Source organism: Aotus nancymaae, unplaced genomic scaffold (genome assembly GCF_030222135.1).
Source record: "Aotus nancymaae isolate 86718 unplaced genomic scaffold, 86718_ANA_hifiasm-v0.15.2.pri h1tg000040l, whole genome shotgun sequence".
NCBI classification, from domain to species: domain Eukaryota; kingdom Metazoa; phylum Chordata; class Mammalia; order Primates; family Aotidae; genus Aotus; species Aotus nancymaae.
In genome coordinates, this window is record NW_026988454.1 from 7215979 (window position 1) to 7231094 (window position 15116).

At 37.2% G+C, this 15116-nt stretch overlaps 1 protein-coding gene across 5 annotated transcripts in view; it reads right to left on the reverse strand.

Annotated features, from left to right (window-relative positions):
- The window catches only part of MAP3K4 (mitogen-activated protein kinase kinase kinase 4), a 126536-nt gene that overhangs the window by 13831 nt on the left and 97589 nt on the right, over positions 1-15116 (reverse strand). For 2 of the 5 annotated variants that reach the window (XR_001107295.2, XM_012451132.3), the window contains exons 11-19: positions 13973-14122; positions 12256-12417; positions 11644-11777; positions 10730-10808; positions 9958-10036; positions 6661-6757; positions 5418-5549; positions 1849-1949; positions 1062-1142 (exon numbers count right to left, since the gene is read on the reverse strand). Coding sequence is in view for 4 of the 5 variants with exons in the window: in XM_012451132.3 (XP_012306555.2) it covers positions 1062-1142; positions 1849-1949; positions 5418-5549; positions 6661-6757; positions 9958-10036; positions 10730-10808; positions 11644-11777; positions 12256-12417; positions 13973-14122 (1015 nt within the window). In the remaining variant the exon portion in view is untranslated. The remainder of the gene's footprint in view (positions 1-1061; positions 1143-1848; positions 1950-5417; positions 5550-6660; positions 6758-9957; positions 10037-10729; positions 10809-11643; positions 11778-12255; positions 12418-13972; positions 14123-15116) is intronic. The other 3 variants (XM_012451140.2, XM_064360479.1, XM_012451149.2) reach the window with 3 other exon arrangements.

Consider the following 15116-nt stretch of genomic DNA (forward strand, 5'->3'; position numbering starts at 1 on the left):
CTTCATGCCATTACCTCTTTTAAATCCCTTGTTGGTCCAACATTGTATTATTTATACTGAATTCCTGCAATGGCATTCTAACCAATCTCGCCACTTACTCCTCACTTTTGGCTAGCAGACTATACTATCTCAGCATCTAACTCACCCCCAGCTTCCCACATCCCGAACACACCAGCTGCTCAAGAGCCTTTGGGGCTGCCCACCACCTCTGGGCAAAGCCTTCGTTACTCAGCTGGTCACTGACGCTGTCCTTGATCTGATCTCCCCTCACCCTCCAATTTCTGCTGCACTGACATCTGCAGCCCAGTGGCTCTCCTCTGTAATCAAGAAGCCTCTGGGTGTGCTTCCTTCTATTCCTTTCCTCCTGGCTTTCTGCAGACCTGTCTTCCCTTCAGAGGGCCAGCTCAGTCTTCTCCCTCCACAGAATCCTGCCACACATCTCTGGGCACAAACACTCTTCTGCTTAGTCACACAGAGTTCAAAGGGAAGCTGCCGTGGAGAGCACTGGACTCGACAGAAATGCCTTCTGGTCCTCACTCTGTCATTTACTAGCTTGGCCAAATTATTGAGTTACTCAGAAACTATAATTTATAGAGAGAACAAGATCTATTTTGCCTACTGCTCAATATTGTTGGGCAAAAAAACAACAAGAAAGCATTTTAAAGATCATTAAATAGTAGACCAGTGATTTTTCTGCTATTTGTTCTTTTGATTAATATTAATCACCTGCTTCATAAGTGAGTTCTTTCCCTCAATGTCTAATTTATGAATGGTTATTTCACAAATGTTTATTATATTCCTACCATGGACAAAAAATTATGCTATGATGCTTTAAGAATATAAAGATGAGTAAAACATATTATAGACCCAAAGGAGCATGTAGTTTGTTACAAGAAATAGGAAATGTACACAAACACAGTGCATGATAGAAAGTGACGTCAGAGGTGTGAGATCACAAGATAGTAATGGGGAAGGTCTAATAATTCAGAAGCTAATCGAGTTTTACCTGAAACTGCTACCCTTACATGTAACATTTTTAAGTCCAACACTCCTTCTCTCACCTTTACTCTGGTTGATTAGTGTCCGAAGTTCCCAACTTCTTCTTGTGAACCCACTTGAATCCCCTCTTGGATATGCTGGTTCTGCAGGAAGTTATTTTTATACAAATTAAGATTTATGAAATAAATATGCTTATTTAAGAGCAAATGAAATGAAGGGCAATGGTTAAAAGCAATCTGTCTTTTCTGGTTATTAATTTTTAATGTGTTTGATGTGGGTGTGAGAAACTACCTCTGCAATCAATTCTAAAAATTGTACCAACTACAAAGTTAACGAGGTTACAGGATTTTAACTACACTAATCTTTTCACTAGTAATAGACAATAGAATACTGTGCAAAAACTGGATTCGTTGGGAACTTCATTCAAGATACCGGCTTCAGGAGCCGCAGCCCTGCTCCAATAGAAGCAGCAATGTGGTTCCTGAGAGCTACATTATCAACAAAACTTCCACATATGATCAACAAACACAGTGTCACTTTTGTGTTTTTTAAATGAATAAAAGTATTCAATGATTAAAATATCTAGAATAATACTATTTTTAAAGCAACGAAAGTAGACCTATAAAATGCTAACATAGCTAAAAAGGCATCTGTATTAAAAGGTCAACGTGCTCAGCATTAAGTCTTCTCATAAAGCTCTTGCTTCTTAACCTCATTCCTTTACAAAAGACCAAAACAATCAATCTTCAAGGAATCCTCATAAAGGCATTAACAATAGAAACTGGTGAACTGTTGAACTGAGACAAATGATTGGGCTGGTTGTGAATGTAGCTACCTTAAAATACTCACCGTCTCGTTCCTCCGTGGGGCTTGAGTGGCGACTCAGGGACCTAAACTGCAATTCAGCAGCTATGGAAGCCAATCGATCATTTTCAGGGACACTGGAACCCCTGTTTTAATATTTTTAACAATTGAGCTATCAATTCAATAGAACTTAAAATGAAAGATGTGTGAGATTTTTCTAGAGCAGGAATTCTCAACAGGGGGGCAACTCTGCCTGCCAGGAACAACTTTGCCTCTAACAATGTCTTAGACACTTTTGGGAGGGTGCTACTGGCATCTAGTGGGCAGCAGAAAACGCACAAGACAGACCCAACAGAATTATCCTCCAAGGGAACAGCGCTTCATGGAGACCCTCCTCTGGAGTCTGTTAGAGCTCTGGAGTCTGGAAGGAGGGCTCCATTTTCATCACTCAAGCCTGAGAGTGCCTGCCTGCATAAAACCCTGTCTTATATTAACAACAGAAACAAAAACACAACACTACTTAAGTGTTACTGACGTGTGGAAACCTCCATAACTTAAGCCCATGGTGAATAAAACCAAATCTTGCTGATCTTTAAAGTTACCATCAAATTATATTTATGTATATAATTCTGTTTAAAGTACTAAAATAACTCCACGGTCCAAAAGATTCCAAATCTCTTAACAAGAAAATGAAAAGAAATACCTAAAGGTTTCTCAAGCAGTAGCCAAGCAGAAGTGCAAAAGAGGAGGAAGCTTGATATATTAAAGAACAAAGTTAATGAGCTGCTTTTCCAGAATAAAGTGGAATGTTCAACAACCAGAATGAACCCATAAAGAGTAAAAACTAAAACTGAATAGGGAATGTGTTAAAATTGTAATTTGAAAAATCAAAGAACCTCAAATAAATATGGCATTAGTTTATTAAAGTCATTTAGTGTCTATTTTTAAATGAATGACATAATGAAGTATGGTAGCATTTATGCTCTTATTATACACTGATAGGCTGAAGGCAACATGATCTATTGCACAGACATTTATAAATTATAAAATATGCATTTTTTCTGGTATTTCCATAAGCCCTCAAATCTAGTATAGAACTTGTTAAGTCTGAAGTGATGAGGACATTTCTACTGCCATATAGTTCATCAAAAATTCAGCACTATCTAATGGAAAAACCACTGGTGTTGAAGTGAAGAAGCCTATCCCACTTCCAAGCAGTGCCAAAGACCACTGGCGAGACCAAGAAGGCACTAACCACCTTGAATTTTCCTGATTTCCCACTAGTGAGACTGGCCAATTCCATGCCCTTAAGAGATTTTTGCCTGAGTAAAAAAAAGAACATACACTCATGAAGTAGCCTAGTGGGGAATGTTTAACAACTAGCTATGGTGGGGGGTGTGGAGGATGGGGAGGTGGGTTGTAGCATTTGCCAATTTCTGTGGTATGAGAACCAGCTTGCAAAATTTCTCAAATATTCACAATCAGCTCTTAAGAGCCAGCAGGAGCAAGCCTCGGCAAGAGCACCACTGCAAAGTGTTTTCTAAACGAAGGTAAGACAACTTAAGCCCAGAACAGATATTTCTTAGGTCAAGTAAAATCAATTAAAAATACGTATTGAAACCTCTAGGGTCATGTGAGGTCGACCTCTGGTTGATGTATCTGTAAGACAGGCAAGGGCTACGCACCATGGCTGTGGCAGGGATGCACACACTGGTGTCATTCTGCCTCCTCGGGGCACATTCACAAACCACAGCTGTGTTGAGACACGAGGCCTTGGGTGTGTGAAGTGTGCCTCAGTAGCAATGAGCTGAATCGATCAGTGATTCACGGGCCCACCAACCAGGCTCACTGTGAAGGTGCGGAGGCTTGCGCAGGGCTTGCCTGCAGGAGGGAGTCTGACCCCACCCCACACCTCGTCACGTGGCTGTGCTCTTCTCTACCTACCAACTCACACACACGCGCGCGCACACACACACACACACACACACAGCCATAAAGTAAAGGGGATCCTGGGTAAAAAATGTCCTTCAAGATAGCATACTATGATGCTATTAAAATTTCTAAACATCAAAGAGTGTCTAAGTATGTACAAATTTAAGATGAATACTTAGGAGATGCTACTGATAAGCCTTTAAGATGAAATGCTGAAAAACTGCTTATGCAAAGACTAAACTCCATGAAAAGGCCAACTCTTATCCTAAAGTATTTAACTCTTATCCTAAAATACATGTAACGTACCACACTACCAACTTACAAATGCCTTAAAACACAGTGTATCAACCTTTAAAGAGGGAGGTCACTCCCCACTGTCTGTCCAGTTCAGGGGCAGTCTGAAGTGAACGTGGACACAGCAGGTGTGGGAGGCAGGAGCCACAGGGTGGTCAATGCCCTCCTCAACTATGAGTGCGTTTTAGGCCAACGCACTCCTTCAGTCTGTACTGCATGAATAAAGACAGCTTCGGCAGCCCTCACGGGGATAGAAAAGCATATATGAAGGTATTTGTCATGAAAAGTTCTAAACATAAAAATTAAGAAGTTAAATGGGAGTTTGTTCAATGTTGTTAATTTTTTTAGTTGACTGCTTAAGCTGTAAAATACTGTGTTTTTTTTTTTGGTTATGGACATTTCTCGCTAAAATTTAGAAGCATTAATTATTTTAATAAGTGAGAAGAATGAAAATATTTGTAGAAATTTTAGACTGTTGTTAAAGTAAGTGTAAACATTTTAGTCTATTTTAAAATCTAAAGCCAGGCATCATCTTCCTGATAACTCTACCGTTTTTTCCTTGGAGCTGAACGCAGAACCCTGGGTTCTATCACAGGTTTATCTTTTTAGATCGGATACTCCCAACCTCAATAGTTTTGTTTGATTCTTACTGCAAGATGGGAATAGTAACTGCATTCCTCCTACTTAGGTACAAGGGTGAAATTCAGAGAAAACAACAGGTCTTTCTCCAGTTAGGGTATGAGAATATAATGAAATCCTCTGCCAAGAAATAACTAGAATGAGAAAGCCTACAAAACCCTCCTTACCTATACAAAAGACAATGCAAGACTGAAATTTTTCTGGGGCTTGCCAGGTATCTGAGAGTTCTCTCTAGTACTGATCTATTCTCCATATAACATATAAACTCCATGAACTCATTTTTCCATTTCTATAAACTACTTCTAATCAACAATAATTTAAAATAAAAAATTTGGTTATAAAACTGATCTTCCTAAAAAACAAAAAGTCACCACCTCACATCATTAACTAGATGCCATCTTTTAACTACCTTGTGACTCCAGGCTCTGTGAGGCAAAATGCTCATGCCCGCTTCTGTTGTGGACCAGTCCTTTCCTACGATACTCTCTTCATTAAGTTATTCTTGGCAAAGTCTTTGGTCATTTTGGCTAATATCAGCTCCAAAGAAATACTGGTATCAGACAAGTATCTGCTCGTGGAGGTCAGTGCCAGAGCCTTCGACCCTGGCTACCTGCGGAAGGCCCCAGAGCATCACTCACACACCACAGCCAAGAAGCCCAACTGCACCTGGCACACACCCTAACTAAGGTCACTGTGCAAGCGCATATGAGGGGTGGGGAGGGTACGGGATGCTGGTGAGGTGAGACTACCTGGTATCATGGGCACTGCTGATGGATTTGGGCGGCGCAGAGTCGCCACCAGAGGTGCTGGGCCGACTGGCAGCAACAGCAGCAGCAGCGGGGCTGCCATGGCTCCGCGCGTCAGAAGGCACACTCCGGGTGCTAAGACAAGAAGAAAAGCTTCAGGAACACATGTGAGAAGAGGGAATGGACTTGACAATCATTTTCAATTAAAAATAAAATACGGCAAAGGAGTGAAAAATATTTAAAAATATAAAATGCAAATTGTTCTTTGAGATTCAAATCTTGGTGTAAAAAAGAAAAAATCCTAATTTCAAAGCTTTTCTTTTTTGTGCGACAGGGTGGCACTCTGTTGTCCACGCTGGAGTGCAGTGGCGGAATCACAGCTCACTGCAGCCTCGACCTCCTGGGCTCACGACCCTTCTTGCCTCAGCCTCCCGAGTAGCTGGGACTACTGGCGTGGCCACCTCACACAGCTACTATTTTTCTTGTAGTCTCTGTGGAGATGATGTTTTGCTACATTGCTCAGGCTGGTCTCCAACTCCTGGGCTCAAGTGATCCTCCTGCCTCAGCCTCCCAAAGTGTTGGAATTACAGGCGTTGAGTCATTGCACCCTGGTCCCCTCAAAGCTTTAAAAAAAAAATAACTGTGGTCCTATCTAGCAAATATTGTCAAATAAAACTAACTTTAAAAAAGTGATTATACAGGGGAAAGAAGATGGTCACTACGTCAAGATGCAGAAATGCCACCACATTCAAGGCAGTTATCGTGAATGTACTATAGTTTCCGAATTTACTTAGCATTTAAGCTGCTTTGTAATTACATATGCAGATAAAAATTGAATCTGGAAAGGTCATTCCAGTTTTTCTCCACTTTTAAAGTGATATTCAATATTGTTTTCAAATGTTGACTATGCTCTCCACATTCAAATTTGTTTTCCGAAGGTTATTTTTCGAAGACAGGAAAGGAAAAAATGACTCCAAAGCCAGAAAGCATTTAGTAGCTTGAGGTTATAAATAAGCTGAGGAATGAGATTATCTTGAAAGGTACACGTCTGTTTTAAATTTGCATGCCTTTTTCTTTTGCGACTAAAGGCTTCAAGATAAAGCAAGTAAGAGCTTTCACAAATGTACGAACAAGAACGCAGTAAAGGTATTTAGCTCTCAGAGCAAGCATCTAGTAGTTTCAAAAGTATCAGCATGCATATCGGAAAACACTTTGTAAAGCAAACGACTAGATAAGCACCAAATACCTGAATCCCTCTGGAGTGGGGATAATGAGGTGTGGGTTAGGAGGGTCACTATGGCATCGAGGTACCTTCACAGGACGGGGGCTGTTCCGATGAATAGCTGCCAGCAAAATGGCAACAAATGCAATTTGTTAATATGGTCCACAAAAAATCATCAAACCAGTCAAACGCAAAATGGAGCGTCACTTAATCTGGCCAATGACCAAGGCAAGTCCATTTATATATGTAGAAAATCATACTATACACAAACATTATGAAAAATATCAGTTTTTAAAAGTTAGTAAAACCATATTATATATTTACACTTTTCTCCATCAAAAACATTTTTAAAAATCCTGGAGTGAAACACACATAATGTAAGCTAAACAAATGATTTAACCCATTTTAGAGATACATGAAAATGTGGTATCTCCCTAATAAAAAGGAGTTTCTCTATGTTATCTACACTTTAAAAAGATTTTGGTCACCGGTGACATTTCAAGAGGTCTTGCCTTTGAGGTCACTGTCATTTTCCTGAGTGCCTGCAGTTTTATTCAATTCCTTTAAACAAAATCAGGTAGATTTAACTGAGTTATTTTTTTCAAGGGCATGTTTTCTTCTCATTTTAAGTATTCTGGTAATAGGTAAATAGGAATAAAATATAAAATAAAAATTTAAAACTAGATAAAATTTAAAACTAGAGATCTTACCTAGTGATTACAAATATGCTTACAATTCCACTTTCCCAATAACCACATGTCAATATTAATGGACATGTGTTATATTTTGTCTACTTCTTCGTAGCATGTTTTTTTCCTATTTTACTTTTAAGAATCTGTTTTAACCCTCCTTAATGTTTTTTTAATGTCATATTTTCTCTTCATGTTAATAATTTTAGTACATATATGTTTTATCCCAAATAGGTTTTATCCTAAATGGAAATCCTGTTTCTTCATGGTTTTGTTTCCTAGTGATGAGAGGAAAGAAGAGACACAGAAGTACTAAAAATGGAAAGATCTGAAGTTCCCTTGCAAAACTTAGAAACAAAATGTAAGAAACTGTTAACAAAAAACCTCAGGCAATTTGTGTCTCTGATTCATTATCCTAGTTATTACAATGGCAAATGGAAGAAATTCAGTAATAACAAAGGTAAAAAAAAATGATTTGGTGAGTCTTTAATTAAGCAAAGGTACTGGGGGCTAGTCAAAAATTAGTAAACATTTTCCTACAAAGAAAGACATTCTATTTAAAAAACCGTGTGCACATACATGTTTTGCATGAAACAAAACAATTATTTTAATAGTAGGCATATGTGAAGTTGCAAAACTATGACACTTCATTGGAAAAAAAATTCAAATGGCCAATAAACAAAATGGATGTTCAAATTTCACTACTGGTAAAAACGGATTACAGAGATGTTTTTTCATGGCCAAAACAAACAAAAGCCCATTAAAAAAATGGTAGAAAGAATTACAGTACATTCATGATGGCCACAATGTGGCCAATAAAAATAACAAGTGAGATCTATACCTGTTGACATGGAGACATTTCTACAACTGTAAACAAACCACCCTATATATGACTGTTGTGATGAAATGGACATAGAGAAAGGTATAGGAAGAATGCATCTGTGATTATATGAACCTATAGGAAATATGGAAGCTTACATACCAGGTTGTTATTTGTTATGTGCTTAGAACAGAGGGAAAGGAAGAAAGTAAGCAACATTAACAACAAAAGGAGTTGACATGCTCTCATTTTCATTCATTTCTTTTGTAAGAAAAGAATACAAAACCAAATGATGACCCCTTTTGTGTATGGAACACTAGAATTTACACAACATTATTTATTTAATCCTCATTAGCATCCAGTTTCATTCATTAAAAGGGGAGGCTCAATGTTGTTAAATGAGCAGCCCCAGGTCAATTGCTGTCCAGGCCTCTGACAGTTCAGTTCCACTAACCCACAGTGGTTGAGAGGACAAAGGACCATGTGAGCCTCCAGAGAGTGCTATTAATTAACTGTCCCACTGCAGTTTGGCAGACATGTTGAAAGATGAGCGACTCAGATGTTACCAATGACTACCACTGGATTATCGAAGTATGAGTATTTTTTCTTTTGTCTTTTGTAATCTTTTTTTTACATTGACAAATATTCTAAAGGTATATCTTCCATATTTTTCTACATACTTTTTCTACATTGTAATTTTTCCACAATGAAAATAATTTCTTATGTAATAAAATATTTTTTAAAAAAAATTCTTACTGAATTATCAATCGTGTTCTTAGAGAAGTGTTTTAAGAGATCAGAAAATCAAAATTATTGATAATATGCTTAAGCAAAAGCCTGATGAGACAATAACATGCTTTATATAAAATGCTCAAACAGTCTTACAAATGATAACTTTCATTTTCATAACAACCTTGAGAGAAAAAGAGGTATAAACTGAGTGGATCTTAAAAATTAAAAAACCAACAATTAAAACGCATTCTACTTACTTTCCTGTAGCTAGCAAGTACCCTCTACGAAGTATAGTTGTTCAATAAATTTATCATTTATGAATTATTTTTTGTGTAATTTAAATTGCATAAAATTTCTAAGTTTTCTTTTTTGGGTGTTTATTACTTATAAATACAGTTTCGTTTTCTTTACAAACTATCTCGAGAATGGCATAAGACATAGCTTTTTTGATATATATTTTGTTTTCAAAGTTTCAACATATACTGTAAAAGTGTTAATCATTCAATGTGACTAAAATTGTACATAAACTATAATCAGAAATTGTAATTGAAGTAATATATATTGCAGCATAACTTAACTTGATGTTTTAAAAAGTAAAACCAAATCAGAATTTACTACAGTTGGTGGGAAGGTGGGTACTTGGGAAAGCTGTGGAGAAATGGACACTGCTGTCCTCAAAGGTGAGGAAGGAGGGTCAGGGAAGTGATCTGCAGCCACCCGCAGCGAGGCAGTTCTTGCTGCTTGCCAGACAACACCCTCTTCCAGTCCTTCCTCCCCATCAGGAAAGATGGCAAGGGGGAAAAAAGAATGGTAGTAATGGTATAGAAAAAACAAATGTATGATTTAATACTGCTGGCTAGCATGGAATAGCTTATGGTTGACATTTTAATCTTCCTGTTGGATTTAGAAAGATTGCTATGGAGTTCTCTATCTACACACCTCATTTCTGTCCCTCTTATTGTCATTTTCCTGAATATTCTTAAAACAGCTCTTATACCATTTTAAACAACTGCAATAACAAAAGGATTTGTCCACTCAAATCATTATGTTCCAGAAGAAATGCTGTAATGGCTGTCTTACCAAGGTACAAACCTGTAACAGGACTGTGTGGTTTTCCTATGACATGGCCAATGCATTCATTCATCAAGGCTTGTAAACTCTAGAAACCAAAAGACAATGGAAAAGGTAAAGAGAAAAAATGCATACTTTCTTAATTATGTAAGTAGCACAAATTAACCTTCAGCATATTTTTAAAAACATGCTACCCAAATATTTTCTGTAGTTTAAAAGAAGTATAAACACAAATTGTATGTATTTAAAATAACAGAATGTATTATTATCATTTTTATAAATAAAAGCAAATTAGCTGTCAATTTCCCATAACACAATGATGTGTACAAGCAAAGAACTTTTCATGTAATCATCTCTACTACTAGAATAAAATGAATGAATTCACACTTTGAGCAACATCATGTTAATCTGGTAACACTTACGAGACTAACAGTAATAATATTCAACACAAGCATGATGCTCTCAAATGATGCACGCTGAAGTAAAAGAGCTAATCCTTTTTCTGCCCCAAAGCAGCAGCTATGATGGCAATAAAAACGTAAAACTAACAAATATCTTAGAAGGGCCAGGGTTTACAAACTAGACATTGACTTAGTTGAACACCAGTGTTATAAGAAGAAAAAAATATCCTACTCTGCTATGAGGAATACTTTAATTTCCCAGCATTATCATTACACAAAAAATATTCAGAACCACTATTACACATAAAATATATACAACCAGAAAATAAAGAGTCACTGACTTATTTTACAATGAAAAAAAGCTTCAGAATATTCCATACCAAGAAGTCATCTTCTGGTAAAGCTGAAATAAAGGCAGGTTCAATTGCTTGTAGAAAATCAAATCCTTGAGTTGCCCACCTAGTACATGAAAAAGTTCAGTAATCACAAAACAATCAAGAAAATGCAGTAGCAGTTTTAGACTGCACAATACTAAAAAGTAACATAATTATAATTAATTAGCTAGGAGAAAACACTATTTTTTTTTTTTTTTTTTTTTTTTTTTTGCCTGGGTTCAGTAAGTTTACAGTGTGACCTTTTGGAAAGAAGAATAATTTTTTAAAATTTAATTTTGTTTTGAAACAAATGGGAAACATGGAAGAGGATTTTAGACATGATAGGTGCCATTTGTAATTTAATCATTATTTATGAGTTTTATAACACAAAGTTCCTACTTTGAGTCTCAGGTACAGCAAATGTATTTTCTCTAACTTGCAGAAACAGCTTAATGACTTTAAAAAACTGCCCCATGATATCCCTCCACTACAAATCACAGAACACTCAGCTATTTTTCACACACTCAAGATACTTTAATAACTATGTTTACTTTAGTGGAGTTACTATTGAGTTTCACAGATGATTCACCCATTTCCCCCCTGCAAATTCCAAAATGACTTCTTAATGAATAAATTTCATGAGGGAGGAAAAAACATTAGTGATCAGGAAGACTTGTCAAGGGAGAACAGGAGTTCCCTTAAAGGTAACTCCAGTTTGGAAGAACTTAAAAAATTTTTTTTTTCCTAAGAGTTATGCAGTTTTCGCTATATATTTTTCCATTAAAAAAAAGCCAGATCACCGAAGAGCTTAGAGTATTCCCTTTCATGTCATCTACTCAAAAATATCCCATAGGACATATATGAACAACTACTACCAACCCCACATGATGCATTCCAGAAATATCCTAGTTGGTCATTACCTGGGTCTTGTACCTCTACCACTCTCACATTTAGTCAGGACATAATTCATCCACTTCCGAGCAAAGCTTATGTATTTGTCTCCTATCTTCTGTCTAAACTCCCCAGACATCAAACGAACAACTTCTTTATGATACTGTAAGAAGATTTTATGTATATCAAAATGAAGAAAACAATCATTAAATAATACCACATACTATAATGCCATGTCTGTTTAAATGTTTTCTAAAAACAAAAAGTGAAATCCAATTAAAATTTCTATATTTTGAAAAGTATGAACAATTATAGAAAGTATAGTGTTTTAAAATGCAGTTTCATAAATGTTTTACTCCAGAGTTTAAATTAAGAATGTGCTTTTATGATACACAACATCTTTTTTAAAGTTTTAAAATGTAAGTGGATGGTCGTTAGCACAAAATAAAAGTTGGGCAACTACCTAACAGTTTAAAAGTAAACTAACATCTCTGATATTCATGAGTGATATAAGATGATATTCTTGATTAAGCTGTGATTATGATTAATAGCAGATTTACTGTAAAAGATTCCTAAAACTTTCTGTAAGTTATCAAGCAATTACAAACTGTACTATGTGCTTTCTCTTATTCTCAACCTACCTCAAATCCAAAATTGTACCCCTGAATCATTGCTTCTCGGTAGTACTGTTGCAAGGTGACAGATTCAGATTCATCAACTTCAGCATCAAATTCTGATGTGAACATGTGGTCCACGCGGTCAATGGCATTGCTTATTCTGTTGCATAGCTCTAATGCATCATTCTAAAGAGTCCCAAACCATGATTAGTCCAAAATGAAGCAAATCATACAATACTTACCACATTTTAAAGAAAGATTTTGTTCATCATCACACAGACATTAACCACTGCAAACACTTTAGCCACTTTTAGTTACCAAAAGGAATTATCAAATATAGAGGAAATTATGTTATTTTCATTTTTATTTGACATTCTTAAACAGAAGAGAAAAAAATGCATTTAAAATGATGAAGTCTAATTACAATCTGGTCTTGGAACAGATGCTTATATCTTTAATATTTTTATATATCAACCACCTGTGGTTTTCTTCTCTTGGGACAGTTGCTCAACCGTAAGTACGGTTGCAATTCCATAGAGTGAAAAAGCCCAGGAACTTCTAGATGACCTCCACAGTGTCCTTGAATCATGCTGTCCTCATTTCCCTGCTACTCCCTAGTCCAGGGGTTCTCTTCTGGGGCAGATTCTTCTCCTTCCCCTCAAGATCTGGAGATGCTGTCCAGAGAAGCTTCTGATTGTCAAAATTTGGAGGAAGGAGTGGAATCTACTAGAGGCCAGAGATGTTGCTAAACATCCTACAATGCACAGGACAGACCTCCACAACAAAGAATTGCTGGCCCAAATGTCCACATCGAAGAGGCTGAGAAGCCTTGCCCTGGCTTGAGCTTTCGTCATCTCTCTCGGCAACACCACAATAGCTCCAAATTGGTCTCCCTTTCTACCCACCCTTACACACACGTGTGCACACAAGGTCTCCATCAGGCAATCCCCTTGTTATGGTTACAAAATATTCTTTGAATAATCTACAAGAGAGATAACCTAAACATGTAGCTAATAAATATTTACAGATATATCAGACAGATCAGATTGACAAAAGAAAAACAAATGTTTATGAAATGACTTGTAATTTCAGAGAGTGTTTCTTCTTCAAGAAGTTAAGCCTTAATGTGAGTGAGAAGGCATAACTGATGGCCTAGAAAAGTGTGGATGAGATCAAGACTGATAAGTGGGATACAAAATATAAAGTATCAAAACCAGAAAATAATGGGAAAAGACAGCCAGGCTGTGGCTTGTCATAAATTTTGAAAGGCCTTTGTGCTTCTCTGCAATTGTTTGTTTGTTTTTCTACTATATTTAATTTGAATTATTTATTAAACAATAAATAAATCTTCTACTACACAACACTGATATGGAGTACCTCTTAGTAATACTGAAGATTGTGAAAGGAGAAAGAAATTTACATTGGGCATGAAGAGACCTAAATTCCTAAATTTTCAACTTTGCCACTAACCAAGTCATGTAGCCATTATGAATTAGTCACATAAAGTTCAATTCTCTGTACTTTCCAATTATGAAGTTCTACAGTTCCAGGAAGGATCTCAGAATCTGTAGTTTAGATGTAAGAAAATATGTATCAGGAAGTGAGGTGAGTGGGTAGGCAACTTAAGAGCTCAAGTTCCTTGGATGATACGACCTTACTTACACGTTACCACACACTGACTCTTCCACGACATTTCAACAAAAATGAAAAATCTCAGCTTATGTAGAAGACAGTGTAATACCTTTAGCTGCTGCAAAGCTTTGGCGATGACCGGCTGACTGGATGTCTGCTCCTGGCACAGAGTGATAAGTCCCTCAATGGACTGCTGGAAAGCTTTTCTCTGAATTGTGAGATGGGCAGACTGTGTGACAACTAGTAAAAGATTATCCACCTGGGAGGAAAATCAAGCACGGAACATAAAAACCAACCCAGTTACTTAGTTACCATTCTAGTTCAACAGCAGTCCAAAAACAATGCCAATCTCAGAGATACCGGGCCAACAACCATCTGGTCATTTTTAAACTACACAGCCACACACTTCAGTGGGCACTGACATCTGGGATATTCAGCACCATGGAGAAGAACCCTTTAGGACTGCAGGCATGACATCTTTGAGATAGCCTAGAACTTCAAGTAGTTCAGTACTGCTAGTGCAGTGTGTGTGCGCACATGCATACATGTACATGTGTGAACCCATGTGTGTATTGGACCAGCATGTGAAGAATGAAAATGTAGGAATAAGAGTGGAATCAGATGAAGGGCCTTATATTAAACATTAAGAAATAAAGACTTTATAACTTTTGTTCTTCAGGAGATAAAGAATCCTTGCAGTATTTTAAGTAGATCAGCGATGCAATCAGATGTATTAGAATGATCATTCTGAAAGCACAAAAACAAACACAGAATTGGAGAGACAGAAGGTGAGGCTTGAAGCAGGGAAACTCAAAGTAAGAAACTGCAATAGTTCAAGAGAGGGATGGTGAAGTTCTGACTATAGCAGTTGCTCTGGGGATGCAGGGAAAGGATCATTTACTGAAAATGCTTCTGGCTTGCCAGGGCAGGGTATTAACTAGAAGGGTGGGAGGCTGAATTTATATTAGCTGTCACACTTCTGGTTTAAACATGTGAGTGAATGCAGAACCATTCACGGAGATAGGGAATATAAAAGCAGAGTTGTTGGGGTGAGGGATATGGCAGGCCAATATATACTCAGTTCTGGTGAGGCTGAGCTCAGGGTGCATATGAACACTCACCATGACTGTCCCTAAGCTGAACACAGATGTTGAATGGGAAGGCTTCTCACAGTTTTATAACCAGTGAGTTACGGAAACTGTCATGATGTCTCTGTTAGGTAGAGAGGGGATAGCCTTCACACACACAAAAAA